The sequence below is a fragment of the Onychomys torridus genome, chromosome 8, assembly GCF_903995425.1.
Source record: "Onychomys torridus chromosome 8, mOncTor1.1, whole genome shotgun sequence".
Taxonomy (NCBI): domain Eukaryota; kingdom Metazoa; phylum Chordata; class Mammalia; order Rodentia; family Cricetidae; genus Onychomys; species Onychomys torridus.
Window position 1 is genome coordinate 49804519 of NC_050450.1, and position 25032 is coordinate 49829550.

The following is a 25032-nucleotide window of genomic DNA, read 5'->3' on the forward strand; positions in this document are numbered from 1 at the left end:
GGAGAACCGCGGCCCTGGACGGTCGGGCTCCTTCTCCAGCCCCGCCCACCCCGCCTCACGCCCCGCCCACCCCGCCTCACGCCCCGCCCACGCCCGTCCTCTGACCCGGTCCGTGGTCTTCTGCTGGTTCCTTCAGGTGCGGGTCGCAGAGGCGCCGAGGCCGTGAAGCACGAGAGCGCGGTGCCCGTCGGGCCGCGTTCCCACAGCGAGGGCCGCCATGGCCTTCTCCCAGGTGCAGTGTCTGGACGACAACCACGTGAACTGGCGTTCCAGCGAGTCGAAGCCCGAGTTCTTCTACAGCGAGGAGCAGCGGCTGGCCCTGGAGGCCCTGGTGGCCCGGGGCCGCGACGCCTTCTACGAGGTGCTGAAGCGCGAGAACATCCGCGACTTCCTGTCGGAGCTGGAGCTCGCGCGCATCGTGGAGACCATCGAGGTCTACGACCCGGGCTCCGAGGACCCGCGGGGCTCGGGCCGCCGCCCCGAGCTCCAGGACAACCGAGCAGGCGCGGATGCCAGCGAGGATGCCAGCGCGGCCGGAGGGCCCCCAGCCACGGCCGAGCCGCTGCCCTCGCTGGAGTACTGGCCCCAGAAGTCGGACCGCTCCATCCCGCAGCTGGACCTGGGCTGGCCTGATACCATCGCCTACAGAGGTGTGACCCGGGCCAGCGTCTACATGCAGCCGCCCATCGACGGACAGCCGCACATCAAGGAAGTGGTGCGCAAGATGGTCAGCCAGGCGCAGAAGGTGAGGCGCCAAGGCGGGGGGACCCCAGACGGCTCTGGGACCACTGAGCGGCCTCTTGGTTGCCTCCTTCTGCGGGCAGCAGCAGCCGAATGCTCACCTCCTCTAGCAGGTGGCCCTGGGCTGCCAGGCTCCAAGGGCTTCCGGGTCCTACTGGAACGTGTTTCTGAGCTCCTCGAATGCAATGCACGAGTCGGGTGGGAGGAATCTGGGCTTTCCCTCTCGCCCCCTCTCCCTTGCCTTGCCACAGATCCTCTCTAGTAGATAGAAGCCTGCACGCGTACATGAGCTTGCTGGAAGGGGTCTGGGGGAGAGGCAGGGAGGCTGGTCTGGGGCCCTGAGAAAACCTGCCTGCTTCCTAACTGCTGAGTGGCAGCTTCACGGAGCCCCTTTTCTGAGTGCTGCTGTCCAGGCCAGAGTGTCTGAATGAACAACAGGGTGCCACCTGTTGAAGGTTCTCACCAGTGGAAGAGGTGACGGTGTCTGCTTGGGTTGTGGTTTGCTTTAGGAGGCTTCGCAGGCCTTGTCTGGATCCCCTGGGCTGCCCAGTGCACTGGCTATGGGTGACTGCTCCATACTGACACACTGACACACATCTTGAGAAGCAGTGTACACTGCTTGTACACACAGCCAAACCATAACTGGGTGGCCATGGCTGTGAGAGGAGGCGTGCCTGATTTGACAGGCAAGGTAATTCAGCAAACTGTTCTATCTGGAGCAGGTCTGGCGGTAGGGAGAGTGTTCCTAGCTGGCTCTGACCCCCTTCACCGGTCAGGTCCAGAGTGGGGCAGTCAGTTTACAAGGCCAGATGTTCACCCTGGGGACTGCCCTGCTGGCAGGGCTTGGGGAGCTCTTGGGCAGAGAGACCAGAAGTGGGTCAGCAGCTGAGAAGGTGGCCTGGCTGGTTTCCAGCAGGGTGGAGGCTCTGTCCACTGGGCCATTAGCTGAGGGTTTCTTCCTTTCTTCCTTCCTTCCTTCCTTCCTTCCTTCCTTCCTTCCTTCCCTCCTTTCTTTCTTTCTTTTTTAGCTGAGGATCGAACCCAGGGCCTTGCACTTGCTAGGCAAGTGCTCTACCACTGAGCTAAATCCCCAACCCTAGCTGAGGGTTTCTAGTCTGTAGGGACAAGCTGCATCTCTGGCCATTGTGATGATGGAGTATTGGGTAGCAGGAATGAGGAAGGACTGAATAATCCTCCAGACACCTGACAATAGTTGGGAATCTGTTGCCCCTAAAAGGGCCTGGGGTGACTCCTGCTTGTGGCAAAGCCCAGTCCCTTGAGAGGAGGGATAAAGACTCTTAATGGGCCTGACCTGCTGTGCCCAGTGCTCTCACAGCAGGCAGGAGGCAGCTGCCCCTTCCCAACTTGGCCTGGGAACAGCCACAGGCTCTAATCTTGTACAGACAGAATGACATAGGGCCAGCCAGTGATAGGGACAGATACGGGTGCCTGGGGCCAAATTGTACCCTCAGGGCTTCCTGTCCACATCTTTGTGACCACAGCTGAGATGTACCCACTCTCTGCAGACCTATAGCTTCATATTTGTTCAGTCCCACTTCTCCAAGGTTATTGATGGCACCTGTCGAGGGTGACAGCCGGGAAGACATTGATCTTAGTGTGACATGAGAGTGGGTGACTTCCTACTGCCTATCATAGAGAGGCATTGTCTGCCCTCTGCTTCCTACACTTAGAGCCTGTTCTCCATGGCAGGGAGTCCCTGAGGGTCCTCAGAGTTGACCGAGGCTTACCCATCTTACAGAGATCAAGGATTTGTTCATAGCCCCACAGTGCTGTTGTGAGCCAGGCCCCTCCCATGTGGACCTGTGTGAGTCCCTCTTCCCCATCTATGTCCAGTGGCCCACACAATACGTGGGAAGACTGTAATAATAGCTTCAGTGGAGTGCAGGTACTTTGTAATCTCAGGTAGTGTTATCTGCCTCTTTTTTTTTTTTCACACGTAGAAACTGAGGCCAGACTGTTCAGTCGTCCCTGCCCAACATCACTTAGGCCTGTTGTACTCCAGGACCTCCCCTGGCGTGGTACCTGGTGGCAGAGCAGTGACTAGCAGGGAGAGGCAGCTGACCTAGGCAGCCTGAGTCTCTTACCCCCTTCCTGCTGCCTCCCAGCCTCCAGGGGCAGGCCCAGACGCCAGTGGATGCTGACAGAGCGCTTTGCCCATCCTCTCCTCCCTGTAGGGCTCCTCTGTCTTACCTCTCCCCCTGAGTCACCTCTCACCCTTCTCACCCCCCCCCTTTTCACCCTCTGCCAGTACGAGGGGAACCCCAGCCTCCTAGGGGTGGAATGGGGCTTTTGCTGACTAGCCCTTTTCCATGGGGGCTTCTGCAGCATGGCTGCTGGCACTGAGTCACCCTGCCAGTAGTCAGCACAACTGACAGACCCTGGGGCAAGGAAATGACACAGCACACACTCAGCTCACACCACCTCCGCCACCCCTAGTGGCCATGTCCCTGTCAAGATTACTCTCCTGCGTCCTCCCTTCCCTGAAGACCGAAATGGTCTGACTAGGAAAGGAGCCTGTGCTGCCTCCCTGTGAGACTGGACCAGCCCTGGCTCCTCCCTAGGCCTTGGCCATTCTGTCTGTGAAGTGGGCACAGGCATTGAAGACTGTGGAGGGTCCCTTTGGTCCTGTCACCTGCTGCCCAGGATCCTAGACTCATCTGGAACAGGGAACAGTGGAGTCCCACATCATACTTTTTCGGTTGTATGGCTCTGAGCTACTCGCTTACGCTCTGCACTGCTGTCCAGTCTCAGTGAGCTCCCCTCTGAGGCAGCCCCTGCCTGCCCTCCCCCACCCCTCTCCCAGCCTTAGGGAGGAACCTCCCCTGGGCTCCAGCCGCATACCAGAGGCCTGTAGCATCACGCCTGGGAGGGATGAGAGCAAGTGTGACCTCCAGAGGGTGAGGCTGGGTGGAGTGGGGCCTCAGTCAGAGGATCTTCAGCAGATCCTAGTGCCCCCCACAACAAGGACTAACCCCTAGGTCCCCTTACCAGCCCCAGTCATACCTCCCCCAAGTTACTGTGGAGGACACGGAAGGAAGGCGAGGTGTCAGGCGCCAGCCTTCAGCTAGGCCCAGATTTATGTCTTCCAGCCAGGGCTTAGGAATGGAGACCCAGAGAAGTTGTGTTTCTTGCCCAGGGCCACACAGCAGGAAGAAAGTGGAGCCGAGTTTCATGACGCTCGATTGATCCCACATCTTTCCTGTCAGATCTCTGCCTTCACACTCTGGAGTCCTGGCCTGCCACTTGGCTCCAGGAGAATAAAGGCAGCTTAATGAGGCATTTATTAAATACCAACTATATGCCAAGTGCTGAACAAGGCGCTTTACCTGCTCTGTGTAATCCTTGCTACAGCTCCATAAAGTAGGTGTTGCCTCCATTGTCCACAGAAAGAACCCAAGGTTTGGTGAGGCTCAGAGAGGACGAGCAACTTGCCCACAGCCTCAGAACTGAGAACTGGCGGCTCTGTGCAACCACATCCCATAATGGGCCCATTAGTTCTTGTTCCCTGCCTGCTTGGCCCAGGGCAGTGAAAGTGTTCACAGGCTCCTGGGCCCCTAGACACTGGGCTGCCAGAGGTGGAGGAAAGCTGACCATGTTGGGCCTGAAATGGGGAGCCACAGCTATGTCCAATCCCCCTGGGAGCCATATCCCTGTGCACCACAGGCTAGCCACACACTACATCGTGAAGGTTCAGTCAACACTGGCCTGCATGCTTTCCACAGTACTGTAAGAGCATGTGTGCCATCCATCTAGTGCTGTTGTCGCTGTCCACGTCTGTGAGCAGCACACTGACATCTGCAGACAACATCTAACAGTGTATGCCTCAGGATGTGTCCTATTTATTCCGTGGCACATGACTGCATCAAAATAGCCCTCAACACAGAGGCTTCTGTGGGCCAGGAGCTGCCTTCTGCCTGCTCTGGCAGCTCCCGCCTTGGGCCAGGCCGCACCTGTTGGGGTGAGAGCCATCAGATAGCATAATCCCAGGTGTTGGCTCCAGACTTCTCCAAGGCTCCCCACCCCATGGCAAGAACCTGCATCTTAATGGAGAACCGAGATGTGCTCAGCCTGGAAGGAGCCCTTCTGCTATTCCAGGATGGGAGCCTGCCACCTGCTTCTATCACAGATGAGACCAAAGCATAGAATGGGACTTTGGGTCTTTGGTATGGCTGGGCCTGGACTGGGTTCCATGGAGCTCTTGGTTATGGTAGTTTGAAAGGTCACCTTGAAACTGAATGTCACCCTATGGGCTGAGAGAGGCCCTAGATTGCCTGCCACTTGGCCACTACTAGGGTTCACAGCTGACCCCAACTGGACAGGCCCCCAGACAGGCTGGTACCTTCCAGGGTACATTCCATGTGGGGTGTGGGGAGGACTGACTTCAGTGTCAGGGAGGCTCAGGTCCAAACCCCATCCTGTCTTGTCTCTGGCAACTCCTGAGAGTTCCTCACTTCTGTACTGGGCTGACCTCAGTAAGACTGACAGCTGCTTGTCAAAGTCCAGGAGAGATTTAAATGACCATAAGAGAGCATGGGTTGTGCCTCAGTGTGTTATGTGGTCCCAAGCTTTGTCCAGTGAATGCCAGGTCTCTTCCTTCACTCCCCCCATCTTCATAGTCACCAAGAGCCACATGGCAGGTCCTATCAGTGTCACCTCCGTGGCTTTACAACCTTGTTCCCAGCTTCACTGAGCCCCAGGGAGGGAGAGAAGGCTGGTCTTCCTGGGGCGCAGGGAGTCTCAGCACAGCCTGTGTCTGTGACTTGCTGCTGGCCGCAGCCTTCCTCGAATTGGCTTTAATGAGGCTTCCTTCTAACAGGTGGCCTGTTCCCAAGCAGCAGCTGGGTTTCAGAGGAGAGTGGGGTGCGTCGAGGTCCATCCTATCTTCACAGCACTGTAGCAAGCAGAGAAACTGAGAGTTGAGTGGTAATGTGAGGCAGGGCAGGGCAGGGCTGGGCAGGCTGAGGCAGGTCCGTTTCAGGTAAGGTGGGCTCTGGGAGATGGCGGCACGGAGTCGGAGCTAGGAATGATACATGATCCTGACCTGGGGGGAGTGTGCAGCCCTGGGCTGTGACTATGTCTGGGGAAGTGCAACACTGTGGTTCCCTACATGTTGGTGGCCTGTTCTTCCTGTGGCTTGGATCAGACCTCTCCACTCCAAGAAGAAGTAAGAGTTCCGGCCTACTACTAGAACACAAGATAGGGCAGGGAAGTCATTCTCCTGTCTCCACTCTGGGCCTTGACCGAGACAGGGAAACATCTGGGCCCCACCATGGAGTTGGCTGCAGTCCTCAGCCTGTTTCTTCATCTACACAAGGGGGTGATTGCTACAGTGCACATCTGCCAGGAAAGAACTCCTGCAGCGTTGTGTGTCAGCTTTCACGTTGTCCTCGGTTCTGAAAGTTATTTTCCCCGGCCGTCTACTTCTCGTTGGTCAGTTTGTTTTCATGTAGTGCTTGTCTCTTCTCTCGCTGACTCTGGTGCGACGTCGGCTTGGCCCCGTTCCCCCACATGCACTGGTCTGTTTTCCTTCTGGCTTTTCTTCAGATTCCGTTGTGCTGATTTCGAGTGATTCGGTTCTGTGTGCTTTAGCAGTTTCCTCCGGTCCCTTCTGTGTGTGTCATTGAGTCTGTGGACTTCATTCTTATCAAGTGGAGAAGTAAAGTTGAGTGGTTGTTTAGTCACGTGTGTTTCTGATCTCTGGCGTGCTCCACCCCCTGCGGTGCGTGGAGGGCCTCCCCCTCATCTGTTAGACATCTTGAAGCTAACTAACCACCTAACCACGGAGGCTGATGGCATGCTGTGTCTTCAGTCTCTCTTCGTGTGACATTTGGACACTGGGTGCTGCTCTGTCTCCAACTTCATTATTCTTCCATGATACCTAACCTACTATTAATGCCACCCAGTATATATTTTCATTTCGTGTTAGATTTTTTTTTTTATTCTTCCATACCTTTACTTCTTTATTTTGGCAGGGTCTCTCTACACAGTCCTGGCTGGCCTGGAACTCACTCTGTAGACCAGGCTGTCCTCAAACTTTACAGAGGTCCACCTGCCTCTGCCGCCCGAGTGCTGGGATTAAAGGTGTGTGCTGCCTCACCCTGCCCCTTCAGAGAGTCTTATTTTCCCATTTCTTTGTCTGTATAGTAATTCTCTAGTGAGTATCAGAAACCATGGATTTCCTGTTGTAGACTCTGGTGCGCATTTCTTAAAATTCTTTAGAGCTTTGTTGTAGAACGCAGTGAAGTTTCTCAGAAACAAACACTTTTTGGGGGTGGGGTGTAGGCTGTGGATGGAACCCAGGTCCTCAGCATGACAGACAAGCCTCTGTCACTGCTGTACCAGGCACCAGCTGAACGATGGAAGTCTTGCTCCGAAACCTTGTTAGGAAGGCACAGAATAGACCTGAGGATAGGAGCAGGCCCACTGGCCCACTGGCCCACTGGCCACACCAAACCCCCTGACAGCTTTACCACTTCTGGAATACAGATGCGAGCACTTGGGGTAGGGAACCGAGCTGTTTACATGTGGCTCCTTGCAGAGGTTTGCCTATACTTGGTCCGAGACTTCCTGCTTGCTACCTAGGCAGCATCCTTTTGCTGATTGTCCACAGGCCCCGGGTGTCAGGATGGCTTCTACCCTAGCTAGGGAGACATGAGCCTCCTGTGGTCCTATATGAGGACCATCTATTGCTTTAGTGGCCCCTTTGGGACTTCTTCCAGCCTTGGATGTTTCCTTCTGTGAGTGAGCTGCCCTGCTGCCAGCTGAATGCTTGAGAGGCCCTGAGCAGCTCTCCAGAGATGAGCAGAATGGGCAAGTAGCCTTGGAGGACTGCCTGTGTCGAATGTTCAAGACAGGAGGTTTTGGGGAGAGGAACCAGTGAGGTCAGGATTCTCAGGAGAGGTGTGTCAGAAGCTGGGCCAGTACCCCAGTAGTTTTCAGTTATGTTCAGACCAGCCGGCTGCCTCACCTGCCCTTCCTCTCTGGTGCTTGTGGGGAAACCTGTCCATCCACTGTCCCATGAGGACGCTTTGCTCTACTGGGTGAGATTTAGAGACACGAGGGGCCTGGAAGAAGCTGCTGAGGATGCTGGGAGTTCTGGGCTGGTGTCAGCGCCTGGCAGGGCTGGGGTCTATGAGACTCTTAGAAGAGCAGCAACCAACTAACTGTCCTTTCACAGACCCTGTTGACGTGACAGGATGCTCCAGCCAGCCCATACGGACTCCACTGGGCTGTGAGCAGGGCTCTCAGGTGCATAAAGGCAGGTGCTTCAGAAAGGACAGACTTTGGTAGCTTGTCCACCATCCCATTTCATAGATGTGGAAACTGAGGGACCTAAGGCAGGAAGTGGCTAGTACCAGGCCTTGAATGCTGCAGGAGCTCTGGGGCCACCCTGCCTGTCTCACTGACAGATGAGAACTCCCCGAGAACTGCCCAGTGAGGACACCCCTTGACAAGATGAGCTAGGCCATCCACACAGGTGGTCTTGAGGCACAGTGCTTTTAGTATCCTCTCCTGTGAATGGGAGGGAAAGTTGCTGGTTGCAGCGTTTGTGAGGATCCTAGAGGTAATGGTCTCTGTGTCAGGAGCTGTGAACCCTAGACATCCCAAGCTGGGAGGAGGTACAAGACAGGGGCAGACTTGTGTCAGCCTCTCTCACTGACCACCTCCACAGTCCCATCTACAAAGCCAATATATCCTAACATGTCCCAAGAGCTCTCAGGGAACTTCTGTGGCCTGACCATGGACAGACTAAGATGTGGGGTTTCTGGACAGTAGCAAGAAGCCTTCTCCTAGCATTACCTCACATACCAGAGCACTGTGAGCACCTCCATTTCCAACATCACCTCAGATCCCCGGAGCACCAGGCAGCCTTCCCCTCCAGCATCACCTCAGATCCCAGGAGCACCAGGCAGCCCTCCCCTCCAGCATCAACTCAGATCCCGGGAGCACCAGGCAGTCCTCAGATCCCAGGAGCACCAGGCAGCCCTCAGATCCCAGGAGCACCAGGCAGCCCTCCCCTCCAGCATCACCTCAGATCCCGGGAGCACCAGGCAGCCCTCAGATCCCAGGAGCACCAGGCAGTCCTCAGATCCCAGGAGCACCAGGCAGTCCTCACATCCCAGGAGCACCAGGCAGCCCTCCCCTCCAGCATCACCTCAGATCCCGGGAGCACCAGGCAGCCCTCAGATCCCGGGAGCACCAGGCAGCCCTCAGATCCCGGGAGCACCAGGCAGCCCTCCCCTCCAGCATCACCTCAGATCCCAGGAACACCAGGCAGCCCTCAGATCCAGGGAGCACCAGGCAGCCCTCAGATCCAGGGAACACCAGGCAGTCCTCAGATCCCGGGAGCACCAGGCAGTCCTCAGATCCCGGGAGCACCAGGCAGCCCTCAGATCCAGGGAGCACCAGGCAGCCCTCAGATCCCGGTATTAGCTGTTCAGTATTCCTTTCACCATCCTAGGGATAGAATCCAACACCTAAAGAGAGCCAGCCAGCCATGGGACCCTGTCAGGGATCCACCTTGAGACATAGGTCCCAACAAGTCCATCTTGGCAGCCTGTGATCCCTGGATCAAGTCCCCTGTCCTGCTGGGGCACATCTCAATCTGTGATGGTACCCACAGCTTGGAACCAGCCGTGACGGATCTAGGGTGCAGTGGACTGGAGAGCCTCCAGGGAGCATTGTGCCAGCCGGGCCAGACCTCTTTCCAGGGCAGTACATGAAGCTGTTTTGCCGGCTCAGGAGTGGTCTAACCAAGGGAACATCACGGGTAGAGAGGCTTACAGCCTGTGGGGTCTCAGGCAAGGGGATCCCTGCAGCAGCCCCTACACACACACACACACACACACACTCACATGCACGCACGCACGTGCACACACACTGCCGCACAGAGTCCGTCAGTCTGCCAAGGTCATTGGGAGCCCACCTGCTGGCAGGCTTCCCTAGCAGCCTCTGGCATCTGCCAAGCACATGCTGGGTAGGAGGCTCTCAGCTCCTCTCCCACTCCGCAGTGGAAAACGCTTCCTCATCTAGTGCTGGCACTGTCCTCCAGTTTACCCCTGCCAGTGTCAGCCCTGAGCCCACTCTACCACCAGACGACCCCTAAGAGATGGTGAGTGGCTCTCCTCTGAAGACTCAGGGGTCCCTAGGGCTCAGCCTCCTTTCCCCCTGCTTTCTGAGCCCATTAGCACTCTCAGGCCCTGGAGGCCACAGGGTCAAAGGAGGGCCAGACAACAGCCCTGCACAGCTGGGAGTGGGCAGTATTTACTCTGCTCCAACTTGCCCCGTGACTTCACCAGCCTCAGTTTGCTCAACTCTGTGCTGGTATCTCACCTTGCTGTTCCTGAGAGGTGGGAGTGGGGCTGTCACAGGCAAGGCTGCCTGGGGAGAAGGCAGTATGTGGGCATCCCTGAGAAGCCCCCTTGGATTGGGGTCTGAGTGTGGTTGCTTCTCATGAATGGAGCCCGTTTTGCTGATGAGAAAACAAGAGCCCAGAGCTGTTTGAGGGTTTTTAACGTAGAGTCACTCAACAAGTTCACTGCAGGGCAGGCCTCGGGCTTCCTTTTGTTGAAGAGTTGGGACTTTTGTGCCAGATGAGCAGCAGGGGCCAGAGGCTCGGGAGGAGCCCAGATGGGCCTGCAGGGGCTAGCCTAGTGAGCTCACTGTGGGCGTGCAGACACGTCCCCAGCAGGCTCCAGGTGCCTTCTTGTCACCCTGTGTGTGCAGATCTCAGTGAAGGAAGATGCTGAGCTACGTTCATGAGCTCAGCTCTCAGGTGGTTCAGTGTGGGTTCCAGCCCCACTGTCTCAGCTCTCCAGGCACTGGCAGCCAGGAAAGAAGGGGCAGGGTAGGGAGCTGGCAGCTGAGTTGGGAACATCACTGGCCTATTACCGTGCTCTACTGCAGGCCAAGTCCCACACTGTGAGTCCTGCTCCAGCGCTGTGGTTGGCAGGGAACTGAGGCAGGTGTTTGCTGGGGTGGGCCAGGTGTGGCTATGCTGTGGCCTCTGGAGCCCCAACCTTAGTCAGGTTTGGGAGAGTGGAAATCACTTGTGGTGGGCATAGGTGTTGGCTACGCTGATGTGGGTCCTGTCTGGTCCTGATAGGCATCCTGCTGGAGTTCACAGCAGACTAGGATTCAAGGAAGGTTCCGAGTTGGTGGCCATGCCATCTGCCGGCCTCTTCCCCATTGTGGCCACATCTGGTTTGTTTCAGGATCTCCAGGGATTAGGAAGGGGCATGTGTAGCTGATTTTGAATCTGACCCAGAGAACACAAATCAGGTTCTTGGGCTGAGCCCCTGGCTGCACTCAGGGCCTCCCTGGACCTTCCTGGTGGCAGCAGCAGTCAGCGAATCCCAACCTGGTTGAGGAAGGAGGCCCTGAGGACCAGTCTGGACACGTGGAACTGTGACATAGACCTTGCTCCTGCTCTTAGGTCACCAACCTTCCTGCACCCTCCTGGCATGTCTGCATTCCTCCCTACACCGTCTACCTTGAGGAGTCCTGGAGCGAGGTTTTTCACAGACTTGCGTCTTGGGAGCAGCAGGGGTGCTGTTCCCCAATGCTGTGATGGGAAACCACCCTGTCTTTCTCTGTCCCCAGGTGATAGCTGTGGTCATGGACATGTTCACTGACGTAGATATCTTCAAGGACCTGCTGGATGCTGGCTTCAAGAGGAAGGTGGCTGTGTACATCATTGTGGATGAGAGTAATGTCAAGTACTTCTTGCACATGTGTGAGCGGGCCCGCATGCACCTGGGGCACCTCAAGGTAAGCTGTCTTCCCTTGCTTGTGCAACTGGAGGGCAGAAGTCATTCAGTCAGTCAACAAACATACTGCCTCGTAGACAGTGCCTTGTACCAGAGTTCAGTCATCCTGCATCTTTCTGCCAGGTGGTCACACAGCTTGAATGCCCTGAAGGGTAAGATATTTACTACCTCCAACAGGCAGATAAGATAAACACAGATCTAATGCCTTCAACCAGCTGCCAGAGCACCTGCCAGGTACTGTGTTACCCATTCCACATAGGTTTCCTGTCTGCCTGCATACCTCTGGTGACAGGTATGTGCTCACAGCCTCCCCAGGCAGCTCATACCTCACCTGGAGAGCTCTGACCCCCAAGAAGTCCTGCACTGTGCTAAGCCTAAATTTATCTCATCAGCTCTACTGGTTGGCAGTAGAATCTGGCTCAGACATGGGAAACACCCTTATGTTAGGTCAGGGTTGAAATGGACTTGAGATGCTTAAACAGAGTAGAATAATTTTGGGGGCAGGGAGGCACAGTGCAAGGGAGTTGGAGATGAGAAAGCCAGTGCCTGGGTTCTCCGCTGTACTTTTCTCTGCCTGAGATCCTGTTGCCTACCACTCTAGGCTCTAGGCTCTGACTGGTCTGATGGGTAGATAAATCGGTGTTGCTGGGCTCTTCCACTAAGACCCCCTAGCATTTGGTGGCTTGCCCAACCATTCTTCAGCACCTATGTGCAGCACATGCCTGAAGTATAGAGAAGTCTGAAGAAGCAGCTGGTGCTCTCCCAGCATGCGACTGTCCGAGATACCTCCCATAGTTTAACTTATTTAAGCCCGTTTTCAACCCAAGTGGCATGGATCTGTCATTCCCATTTTGCAGATGAAGCAGTAAAGGTGTCCCTGCCAGTAAACTAGAGATGAGGGCCAAGTGCCCCAGGCTGGAGGCCTGTGACTGGCCAGATGGTCATCACACAGGACTGGTGACCGTAGCAGGGCTTGGAGCCTATAATTTGTCAGCATTTGCCAAGGTCCCTACAAGAGCCTTTCAAGTGGGTGTGAGTTCCCTGCTGTGCTACCAGTCTCTAATTTCAGGGACTTCTTCATGTGGTCTCCAGGTAGGTTGACCCCAAGCCTCACACCTGCCTGGCGTGTAATTAGCACCTAGAAATGGCTCTGGGGTAGCAGACAGCTCATGCCAGAAAGAGCCATTGTGTGGAAGTTCAGAAAAGGTGACTTGGGACTTGGCTGCTCTGTGGGCGGGTAGCAGCTCCAGGAGCTCCAGGTAGGTCCTCACTCAACATGTATACCATTCGATCCATCACCCTGATAATGGAGGCAGACAAGGGCTGGGACCTGTAAGTTCTAAGGGGTATCCTCACCCAGGCTGTCTGCTTGGAGGCCCCGGCCCCACTGTGCCTGAGTGCCCTTCTCAGTAGAGAATTCTCATGGCTCCTCAGTCTGGGGTTTTCTGAGCTTCTGGACAAGGGAAGCAGTGGGACTTGGCCCTGTAGTTACAAGGCTGGCTCTGCCTGTGGCTTTATGGGGATGTCTGAACCCCGATGCTTGTCGCTGTTCAGACCAGGCTCCCACAAGGAAGATAGGGAAACTAAGGTCTAGGGGGAGGTACGACTTGTGCCTAAAAGCCAGTAAGAAATTGGCTTGATAAGAAGAATGCAGACCTGTTTCTCAGAATTCTCTGGTGCTGCCCACATGGACTCTGCCCACCGGCCACCGTGGGACGTGGCTTCCAGAGCTGCCTTTCGGTGAAACTGCAGGTAGTGGCCGTGCAGACACCAAGGCTGAGTAAGTGTGCGGCTGCCAGCCTGGGGTTAGGACGGGGCTATGGGAGGTTTGCCCATCCCACTGTTAGCCTTCAACTGTCCCAGGACCACCAGGGTAGGAGGACAGCTTGCTGGAGTCAGTAGCCTGTCCTTCCCACCCTTCTTGGCTCTCTCTCTGGGAAGGTGATCAGGTCTAAAGGGCATGGTCCTAGGAGGCAGACGTCTCCATGGGTAAGAAGTGACCCTCAGCTTCTTAATTCTCATCTGTAGCAGCCTCACTACAGCCCTGGGTAAGTAAGTGGTCAGAGACTCCTGGGGGCACAGCCCTGCCGGTGTCACCGTGAGGAGAGCCTGCCTTCCTGGCCAGCGTCCCTGCCGTGGGCTGGTTAGGTCTGGGCCTGTTTCAGGAACACTTCCTGTGCTGGTCTCAGCCACCCACTGCCTTGTCCCAGCCCTGCTCCGACCTGCCCCAGAGTCAGTGGGCCCAAGTTTCAGGTAGCCCTGGCGGGGTCACATTTGTGACAGTGGGGTATCTGGTACCAGACTGGGAGGACACCAAGTGCCTTCACACCGTAGGTAGTTACTGGCCCTGGCCTCCGTTGCTCATGTGATAAATGGGCCCATCTTCATGCCTTCCCTCTGGCAGGGCTGTTGTGCTGAGCACAGGAGACTGTGCTGGTATAAAGTGAGATGGACGTTCCTTTGGCCGTGTGTGGTTAGGGACAAATGCCCCCCAGCTCTGTTCTGAGTGCCAAGCATCTCCTAGTTTTCTCAAAATAGTCTCATAGGAGCCATCCTCTCTTGCCAGTGGTTAGACCTGGGCCAACCCTGTTAGTGCCAGGGCTGACCCTGTTCCCGGTCCCCACAGGAAGGGCACTGGCATACATAGATAGCCTTTTCCAAAGTGGGGGTCCCAGCTGCTCCTGGTACCACAGTCTGCTGGCCCTGGAGGCAGTAAGGAAATGAACCCCTACATTACCAATGGGAAATAGGCCTTGAAAAGAGTGCCCAGCCTTTAGACCTGACCCCTTCCCAGGGTCGCAGGGCCAGGGCAGTGATTAGGTCATCTATAGGGGTGACCCTAGTGCTGAGAGGTACCCATGAGCCAGTGGGAGCCAGGCCAGACCTGTGAAAGACCTAGCCATGTGCAAAGCTCCTTGGCCTGTGCAGGCGAACTGGAAAAACCAGCAGCCACTTGAGCTGACTGCACAGCCAATGAGCAAGGAAACACCAGCCGTCTGACAGCCGTGGGAAGGCACATGGCGAGGATACATAACTGGGCCAAAGAAGGACAGGGGAGGCTCAAGCTGGGTCTTGCCAGGCTTCAGCTGGGATTATTGGGGAGAGTAAGAGGGGAGGTGGGCTGGACCACAGCCCCTGTCACTTCCTGAGTGAGTTCATGTCCTACCTCCTATGGCTGGGTCTGGGCCACTGATGGGTAAGGACTTATACCAGGGGCTTGTATCTGGGGGCAAAGAGGCTCACCTCACTGGGCTGGTTATGAATCAGGCACTATTGGCATCGAGTAGGCAGAAGCAGAGCTGTTATTAAGCATCACAGTGTCAGCACAGCCCAACAGTGAGCTAGCCCACCATGTCAGTCATTCTAGGGAAGGGCCAGGAGTACTAACATCAGGGCTTGGAGCTGGGTAGACTCCATGTGCCTAAGCCCCAGCTCACAAGGGACTTCCCATTGGATAGTACGTTGGTCCGTGAGTCAGGGTAAGAGGTGAAGGGTAAACTACAGCCCTGCCTCCCACCCCAGCTCATCTCTTTGCACTTACTCTGGTCCAGGCATGGCTGACTGATGCCTCCACACTGCCAAGGTCAGAGTGTGACCTGCTACATCCTCTCGAGAGACAAAGATTCATTACCTCCCTTGCTAAGTCCTCTAGGCTGGCCCCCAAGTGGGTCTGACAGACAGTTCTGGTTTCCCTGAGCAGTCTGGGCTATCCCAGCTGGGCTGTAAAGTTTGTGCCCCAGTGTGCCCCCAGTGAGAACTCAATCCCTTCTACAACTCCCTGCGGCTCACTAAGCCCTCAAGCTGCAAGTGGCCCAGGTAGACAGGTGCATGCTGCAGGTGAGGGAGCTGAGGCATGGAGAGGCCCAGCCAGCGTCTGGCACCATGTCTGGAGTCACATAGAGCAGAATTCTAGAACGCCCAGGCCAGCCTGATGGAGACCAGCACAGTACACCCCAATCCTGTGTCCTCCACAAGCACTTTGGGCCAGAGCAACCTGACTCACTTCCTGCCCTGCCCCACCCAACTCCACTGTGCCTTATGGAGGTCTGAAAGAGTCTAAGGACCCTCCACCTGCCTGCTCATCCCCAACTAGGGGCACCCCAGGACCTGAGACAATGCAGCTTTGTGGGATCCTCCACCTCTGCTCACGCGAGCCCAGACACCTGAGACATTACCTCATCTGGGCCAGGCCCATGGGGCGAGGCTACCAGGAACAGGAGGCAGAGGGTGGGGGGCCTGATGCAAGCCCCTGCCTGCTGCCTAGCCCCAGTGGCGGATGAGCCGATGGGTTCAGTGCCAACCCCCACTATGCAGACAGGGAAATTTTAGCCCAGAGACGGCCAGAGGCTTGCTTAGAATCACACAGCAGGTCCATGGTTCAAACACAGGCCTGCCTCTCACATAGCTGAGTTACTCCAAGATGTACATATGACTTTCTGGGCCCTTCATGGACACAAAGTTTGGGATGAGTAGAGACAGACACTGGCGAGAGAAGTGTGTAGGCTGGTCGCCTATGTGGGGCACGTGGCCCCAGCACACAGAGTGTTGGACATGAGACCACAGGATGCCACAGAGCTGGGCTGTGGTTGGCACAGGAGACAGGGAAGGCCTCTAAGGTCTTTGTTCCAACCTCTGGTCCCTGAGTGTGCAATGTGTTAGGTACAAAGTCACGAGTGCTAATTGTCCTGGGCCCTAGCCAGCTTCCTGCTGAGCTGGCTGTGGGCAGGCCTGTGGGCAGGCGGGGCCAGAGTGAGCTTGGCCCTGGAAACAGCTTATCTGCCTTTTGGGTCAGGCCCAACAACAAGACAATTGTTCACCCCACAGCTGGGTGGACATCATGTAGGGACCCACCCAGGGACCACCCGGTGACTTCTGTGGATAGTGCTCTGGGCCACCAGGGCGACGGGGAATAGGAAGCACTAGATAGGAGGCTGCCGTGGGTGGTGCCCTCACTCAGGCCGCCTCCCTTGTGTGTACCAGCCTCCCTGTTCTCTGCCTCCTGTACGCCCATTCATTCAGGCACCCTCCCCACGTGCTGGCGCTGCTTTTGACATACGGGTCTAGCTTGTACTCTCTCTCACTCTGCTGCGTGGCTCTTGCTGCCCACAGCAGAAGCAGGTGGGGCCTCTCACCAGAGTCAAGTCCAGCTGTGCAGACAGCCTGCTCTTCCGCTGCCCAGCCTCTGCGTCCCTCCCTTGGGGTGCTCGCCCTCCTACCTACCTTGCCCCACGTCATCCTTTCCCCGGGAACCTCCCAGCCCCTGCCTCCATTCCCTCCTCTGCTTCTGGGCATTCCAGGTTGTTGTTCTGACGCGTCTGCCTCACTGCCACCTCCACAGTAGCATCCTCGCCACTGTCATCTTTGTCTGCCACTGGGGGCCTCTGCCACTGGGGGCCTCAGCAGGGGTCAGCAAACAAGCGAGCATGTGGGCAGTTAATAACCTGGAACCGCTGAGTGGGTGAGGGAACAGACAGGCGCGTCACAGCTCCGTCTGACAAAGACTTTGTCACCAGCCCATGTCTGAATGGAGAGCTCTGACAGACGTGAGACTTCCGTCACAGGGGCATGTGAGTAGACCAGTTAGAAAGCTCTGGTGAGGCTTAGGCCAGATGGACCCTAGGCCCCGTACATGTTCTACTTTGTGAGCCTCAGCAGCCCCTTTATGCTTAGATTTCAGTCAGGTTTTCCTCGCCTCTGGGTCACCTGTACCAGCACTGGGTCCTGTAGCACCCACATCCTAGATGGTTCTGGAGGTGCGACCCTAGAGAGAAAGGCCCTTTATGTATTCAGGGCCAAGGAAAGGCCAGCAGTGTGTGATTCCATTTTCTCTTTGGCCAGGACTCTTTCCTCTCTGGGCCTCTGTGAGCTCCGCTGGGCTCTGAGGGTGTTTCCCTGCTGGCTCTAACCCAGGCCGTGTGGTAGGGACTGAAGTTGACCATCCCTGGAGCCAGACCTTATCCCATCTCCAGAGAGAATTTTCTCTGAGTGCTTTCAAGTGAGCCTGCTCAGCAGAGTCAGTGACATGGGATGTCAGGAGTGGGGTTCGGCGTGTGGTCAGTCATCCCGGAAGACCCTGGATGTGTCCGAGTGTAAGACCCAGGTTCCTTAGGGTGGTCTCTTCCTGCTTCCACTACCCTCCATCACCTGCCGCCCAGCTGTCCATAGGACCTTCCTAAAAGTTAACCCTGCCACTCAAGACCCTACAGCAGCCTGGACAACAGTATTTCCCAAACTCACCTTGCCCCCGAGGTCTCATCTTGCCCCATGCTACTCTGTGGATCCTCTTAGGGACAAGCTGAGACCATCCTGGCCCACGGCCTTCAGCAGCAGCCTCTCCATTCACCCTTGCCTGGCCCAATAGCCCAGATACACCGCCCTTCTCCGCACCTTTGCACCTCGCTCCCGGTCTTCATTCCCCACAAACTGTCTCCGGGCTCTGGGCACTCTGCTGCCTCTGCCTGTGAAAGCCTGTAGTTATCTAATTCTGCCTCCCTGTCTCCCAACACAGAATCTCAGGGTACGCAGCAGCGGGGGAACAGAGTTCTTCACACGGTCAGCCACCAAGTTCAAGGGTGTCCTGGCCCAGAAGTTCATGTTTGTGGATGGAGATCGGGCTGTGTGTGGCTCCTACAGGTGATTCTCCTCCGGGACTCGGGAGGAGTTGCCTCTGGTTCCCAGTTGGTTTCTGCCCTTAATCCCTGCATGTGACACGCTGGTTATTCCAGTTCATTGCTCCCAAAACTGCTGAGCTGTGTGCAGGCCTGGGTCCACCCACTGTCTCTAGAAGCAGGCAGGGAAGACTTTTGTCCAAGCGGGCTGTTGTTCCATCCCACACAGTCACTGGCCCAGGGGTGGGGTGGGCTAGGTCACAGTGAATTTGCCCAAGCCCTCTGGGAAGTCACTCTGAGAGCCATCTTCAGGGACAGAGCCAGTTCTGCATCATCATGAGGCAGGGCAGATTTGCCACAGTCACTCTGGGATTGGTGACAGCAAAGACCCAGTGATGGCCACTGTGCTGGGTAGTCCTGGAACCTGAGGCTGCAGCGGTGTTCTCATGCTGTCTTCCTGAGTCCAGTAGAGCCCCAGAGGTTTGCGGGGGAAGAGCTAGACACAGGCCCCCAGACTCAGGTTTGACCACACCCAAGCTGTGCCCCACCCCCAATACCACTTAGGTTTTTATCTTAGGGCCCAGCGGCCAGTCTGACAAACCCCAGCTGGAGTAGACACTGTAGATGCCCCGGCCTCAGGGGCCAGGGACTCTCACTAAATCAGGGTACTAAGGCTTCAGGGAGGCATATGTACTCTGTGCCTGACTTCCTACCTTGCCTTTACGTTGTAGTTTCACATGGTCAGCTGCAAGGACGGACCGGAATGTGATCTCTGTGCTGTCTGGTCAGGTGGTAGAAGTGTTCGATCGGCAGTTCCAGGAGCTGTACCTCATGTCTCAAGGTGTCAGCCTCAAGGACATCCCCATGGAGAAGGAGCCAGAGCCAGAGCCCATTGTGCTACCATCTGTGGTGCCCCTGGCACCCACGGGCACCATAGCCAAGAAGCTTGTCAACCCCAAGTATGCACTGGTTAAGGCCAAGAGTGTGGATGAGATTGCCAAGACTTCCTCTGAGAATCAGGAGGTCGCAAGGCCCCCAGGGCTGCGGGGCCATGCTGTGGCTGACCGCCCAGGGGACCTCTCTGAACTGCTACCACCTATCCACCCAGGGCTGCTCAACCTGGAGAGGGCCAACATGTTTGAGTACTTGCCCACATGGGTGGAGCCAGACCCAGAGCCCGGCAGTGACATCCTGGGCTACATCAACATCATTGATCCCAACATCTGGAACCCTCAGCCCAACCAGATGAACCGCATCAAGATCCGCGACACAGCCCATGCCAGCACCCAGCACCAGCTATGGAAGCAGAGCCAGGAGGCCCGTCCCTGCCCAGAACCCTGCACTCCCCCAGCACCCAGGGACTCCCAGGATGTGGTCCCAGCTGAGAACGGCATCCTCCAGGGGGACCCTGAACCACAGGTCCCTATACCTAAGCCCCGGACAGTCCCTGTGGCAAATGTACTTGCCCAGGATGGTAGCGATATTGGCTGGGTCCTGGAGACCCCAGAAATGGAGATACCCCCAAATGGGATAGACTCTAGACTACCCAGGACAACCAGCCAAAGCCAGGACCCCCTACAACGACAGTTATCTGTGACCCAGGAAAACCCTGATGGCCTGGAGACAGGACTCCCCAATGGGCTAGATGGGGAGGAGGAGGAGGAAGATGATGATGACTACGTGACCCTCAGTGACCAGGACAGCCTCTCAGGCAGCTCTGGCCCGGGCCCTGGCCACCGGCGACCCTCGGTGGCCTCCTCTGTGTCAGATGAGTACTTTGAAGTGAGGGAGCGGTCAGTACCTCTCCAGAGGCGTCACTCAGAGCAGATGGCCAATGGGCCAGGCCACCCACCCCAACGACAGCTGAGTGCCCCTCATGTAACTCGAGGAACTTTTGGTGGTCCCCTGAGTGGCCACCTGTGGGCCCAGGGGCGGGGCAGAGAAGATGTAAATACATCAAGGATGCAAGCACAGCGCCCTGTGGACAGGCAGGCTCAGGTGGGTCTGGTCCCTCATCCCCAGGTCTTCTGCAGTCACCCCAAGAGTCCCAAATGCCCTGCCCTGGGCCATTGTGTCCCTGGCTCCAGTGATGCCCCTATTTACACAGAGAGATGATGAATGGGGAAGAGTGGAACCACACAGGACCAAGGCTCAACCGTGGTCCCAGAGATGTTCCTTTACACTCGCAAGGTCACACAGTTGTAAGTGCTCCTTGGCTGGACTTTGTCTAAGCTACCTCCCTGTAGATTCCTTTGTGCTCCTAAGGACAGTCCCTCTCTCCCTCTTCCATGTTGGGCAACAGCAGATCCCTCTTTTGTAGACTAAATCCTTAGAGCCTTGGGTGCCCTGCCATTGAAGGTGTGGCTGCAGAGCCCATCCTACCTGGAAACAGTGCTCGGCTGATCATGCCCGGCATGATCATCAGGCCCATGGGCAGCATCTTTAGGTAGCTGGCTAGGATGGAGCCTGCCTTGGCATGGTTCAGGTTCCGGGCAGACAGGGACCGCTGCACAATGACCTGGGGCACAGTTGGGGAAAGAAATGAGTCTCTGCCTTGGGAATACCTCTATCAGCATCTCCTTAGTGGGCCTGTAAGGCGACACAATGTGATTATCCCTAGACTCACAGGAATACTCATCTGTTCAGCTGCCCTTGTCCCAGGGAGCCAACAGGGAAGCATGAGTCCCCGGTGTTTGTCAGAGCCAAAGAGGGCCTCAGTGTGTGGGACTCCCAGACTCCCCGCCTCCTGGATCCTCGTGAACACAGACATTCATATAAATCCTGGGAGCAGAAGTTGATCTGGACTCCATGACAGGCAGGGCAGAGCCCTAAACCCTAGGCTGAGGGAAGCTGGCACCTCTGTAGGAATGATGGTTGCTAGGTAAATCCTGATGGCCTCAGTTTCCGGATCTGCAGAATGGGGTGGCACTTGAGACCTGTTGTTTGACTCTGCTGCTAGTTAGAACTCTTTCCTTTTTTCCCCCCTTCTGTTTTTGAGACGTTGCCTTACTCTGTAGCTCAGGGTGGCTTGGAATTTAACTGTAGCCTATGCTGGCCTTGAACTCACAACAATCCCCCCTGACTCATCCTCCCAAATGGGATTTAAGGCATAAGTGACCACATCTGGATTAGACTCTGGCAAAAGTGGAAGGTTGGAGGTGTGTCCTTGTGAGAGTGCCTTGCCTCTCAAAGGTTCCGGGCAGCCTTGAGGCCAGCACGTGTAGTGGAGGGGTGGGAGGGGGGGGGGGGGGGGTCACTGTTCAGAGCAGCTGGCACAGCTTGCTCACAGGGTTATTCAAGTAACTCTGAGACGTGTTATTCCCGTGTTATCTCATTGATTGTTACCACCTGTGACTCACAGATAGGAAGCAGCTGTAGTAATCACTTCCTTCACATTGTGGCCGCTAACACTGCCCCTTAAGTGTGGGGCAGCAGACCCCGTGCCTCCTCTCCCACTGTCTCCCTGCAGGCCTGTTTCCTATCTGCACAGTGAGGGTGTTGCAGGGCACCTCTGTAGGAACTGAAGTGATCACAGTTCCGAGACTCCAGCTGCCATGAGAGAGAAGCCCCGACTTTCCTGAGCCTGTAACCTGTGTTCCTCTTTCATTGACAGGACACATTTGACTCCATTATTTCAACCTGAGCAGCTGGCCCTGTGACAGAGGCTGTTGCCCAGGTGGGAACAGTACAGGGGTGCCCTCACTACTCATGGGAAGGAATTACTCATTCCTTCGGGGAGGCCTGCACTCCCATCCCTGGCTGGGCTACTTCATCTTCCAGGGCTGTGTCTCCTCATTTGGACATGGGTCACTGCCACCCAACCAATATGGCTTCAAGGATGAAGCTGGTCCCTTTGGCGCCTGGCTCCCCAGGGCCCTGGGTTGCTCTGCACTTGCTGAAGTTCTTAGCTGCTTTCTTAGTCATGACTGTGGTGGAGAATGTTGCTGACCAACAGGAAGACAGTCCACCTCTTGCCCCACATATCACCTGGGTACAGAAATCCATGGAGAGTAAGGCCTGGGAGGGGTGGTGGCGTAGCAGAGCCCATGTTTCATTTGCTATTGTCCTGTTTTCTGGTTTTTTGTTTATTTTTAAGACAAGGTCTCACTTATGTCACCCTGGTTGACCTGGAACTCCCTATGAAGACCAGGCTAGCCTTGAACTCACAGAGATCTGCCTGCCTCTGTCTTCCAAGTGCTGGGTTTAAAGGCATGCGCCACCAGACCCAGCCTACTATTGGTTTTCTGATGACGAAATGGTCACGTACTGTGGGTGAACATGTAGCTAGGGAAAAGCACATAGTTCAGCATGCAGGGTAGAGTTCAGTCAGACCTTTAGGTATCAGGGAAGGCCATCTGGGACCCAGGGTCTGGGATACCAAGTCCTGGCATCATATAGCAGACCCAGCCCAAGGTGAGGCCAGGGAGGCCTGGCTGGTGCCGTGACCACCTGGAGTCCGCATGAACCTCTGCATCCCTGGTGGTCCTCTCTAGGCCTCTCGGGCTCTTTACCTGCCCTCGTCCAGCCATGAGGGCAGGATGGATGCTGACTCATTGGCTTTCATGGGAAATGCCTCCAAATGGCATTCTACCCAGAGATGTGGGGCTGGGCCGGGCCCGCCTAGTGAGAGGAAACAAGAGGTGGTGGGGATTAGGGCATCTACTCCCCGCAGGCCCTCCAGGATGCCGTTCACCCTCCTGGATTGGTCCCAGTTCTCTAAGGAAAAGTGCAGCACCTGCTGCATGCCACCTGAGAAGCCTGGGCAGGAGATAGAGGCCAGATGGGGACCTCAGGCATCTGGGGTCCCAGAGGAAAACAGCCCTGCTTCATAGCAACAGGTTACCAAGGGGAAAATGAAGGCCTAGCCCCCCAGTGCCGCTGTGCCTTCCCAGCCCATATGGATTCCCGCTACTGGAAATCTATGTGAAATGTTTCTCCAGTTGGTGAGCATCGGGTCTGTCTCTAGGCCCTGATGTTCAGCCTGTGAGTGGAGCTGTACCTGCCAGACTCACATGTGTGTGTGCATAAGACACTCAGTAAACTGTCACAGCCCTCACTAGCTGCTGGCCATGGCCTGGTTGACTTATCCTAAGGTGGGCTTAGTGTGAGTGGGGCTCTAGGTACCAATGATCAGTGGACCTATGCCCATCCCAGGACTCTCCCCTGCTCCACTTCTCTAGGGCTGCCTACAGCCTTCAGGATAGCCTGGGCAGGCATTGATCCCTTATACCCAGAGAAGGAAAGTGGCTTGTCTGAAGTCATCTGGAGGGTTCATGATGAGGAGAGGTCAGAATTACCTCATCCTCCTCAGAAATCCAAGCTCAACTGGAGGCACTGCCACCAACCGCCCCGTCTGGTCCCTCTACCATATCCAAGCCTGTTTGCAGATGGATGGGCTGGGGCACGAACCACCAAGGGGAGAATCATTCCTAGTACAGAGGGGGAAACTGAGAAGCCTCTGGGGAGTGGCCAAGGGCAGACCAGGCTGTCCTGGTCTATGCAGCAGGAGTCCTTTGCTCTCCTATCATGCCATCCAGACCTCATTCTCCTTTGTCTCTCCAGGGCCAGCAGTTCCACCGACATGGGGGCACTACCTCAAGGACCCCAGGGCCTCCCCGTTACCGGCCTGCTGCAGATGGCACCCAGAGCTCTCCCAAGAAAGCAAGCCCAGCCACAGCAGGCCCCCACCACTGGCAGCCCAAGGGTGGCCCAGCAACTCGAATGCTACCAGATCCTGGGAGTCCAAGGCCAACCCGAAATACTCGCCTCCGAGCAGAGCTCAGGGCCACCGAGGAGCATCCAAGTCCCTTTGGAATCCCATACTCAAAATTGTCCCAGTCAAAACACCTAAAGGCGAAAGCAGGTGGCAGCCAGTGGGCCCCATCTGACTCTAAGCGCAGGGCCCGAGACCACAAGGAACCCTAGCAGCCGAGCTGGACCCCAGCCCCGCCCCAGAGGGCAGCAGGTGGGGGTGGGCAGTGTTGGCGCTCACCTGGTCAGTGCACCAGTACCAGGTGGCCATGATGGTCAGACCAAAGGTCATCCCAGTCCATGGGAGATCTCCTGTGGACGGGTCCCGGAACATGTGCATGGCGTCTGCTCGCGGCAGATGGCAGGTGGTATTGGGAATGGTCCTGGAGGGGGTGGCCTGGGCATATGCCGCCTCCAGCTGCTCATAACCACCGATCTGGTTGAAGGCTGGAGGGTTGGGCAGAGTGGGTTGGTTTTGGTGGCCCCGACTCCCTTTTTCCCTCATCTCCCAGATAACTTCATACATCAAACTGGAGTCCCTACCTCACCTTGCCTGCTCTAGGAAGGGCTGAGGTTTAAAAAAAGAAAAAAGGTGGAATAGAGTATTTTATTTGTATTTAAAATAACTATTAAATGAGCATTTTGCACATGGGCCCACAGTGTCCTGTGGGCCAGCAGGAGTCATGGCTAGTCTCTGGAAGCCTGCTGGCCTCAGGCTGGGTTCTCTGCCAGTCTTTGGACTGGCCCTTCAAGGAGGTGGAAGTGGTTTTCTTGGTATTTGAGTCATCTAGTATTGAAGCCATAACCTGGGCTTCTGAAGGCTGTGACTTCACCAGAGCTGAGACACTGCTGGCATTGTGGCCCCTTCCTTCCAAGACACAGGGAAGGGAGGCAGAGGCTCCTCTGAGCCTCATGGTCAGCCTAGCAGGTAGGGCTCAGGCCAAGGGTCTTTCCTCTGAGTCCAGAATACCTCCTATCTACCTCAGGGTTGGGTGGTGCAAGGCCAAGCCCTGGCCTGTCTGTCTAGCCTGTGCCTGGCCTGGTCCTGCAGTAGGTTCTGGAGACACAGGCTGCTACCCTGGGAAGGGCACACCTGATGGAGGACAGCTCTGGTATCACCCCAGATCCCCTTTCCCAGCAGG

The 25032-nt window shown here is 56.2% G+C and overlaps 1 protein-coding gene across 1 annotated transcript; it reads left to right on the top strand.

The window, feature by feature from the left end:
- Window positions 1–217: 217 nt before the first annotated feature.
- Window positions 218–24064, top strand: Fam83g (family with sequence similarity 83 member G). Its single transcript, XM_036198333.1, has 5 exons — window positions 218–745; window positions 11365–11532; window positions 18040–18164; window positions 18871–20137; window positions 23702–24064. Exons 1-5 carry the CDS (start codon window positions 218–220, stop codon window positions 24062–24064), a joined length of 2451 nt encoding a protein of 816 aa, XP_036054226.1.
- The last annotated feature ends 968 nt before the right edge of the window (window positions 24065–25032 follow it).

Coding starts and splice junctions, on each gene's coding strand:
- Fam83g (XM_036198333.1), top strand. CDS start 218: ATGGCCTTCTCCCAGGTGCAGTGTCTGGACGACAACCACGTGAACTGG. Junction 11,533..18,039: donor TGCACCTGGGGCACCTCAAG/GTAAGCTGTCTT, acceptor CTCCCAACACAG/AATCTCAGGGTACGCAGCAG. Junction 20,138..23,701: donor CTGTGGACAGGCAGGCTCAG/GTGGGTCTGGTC, acceptor TTGTCTCTCCAG/GGCCAGCAGTTCCACCGACA.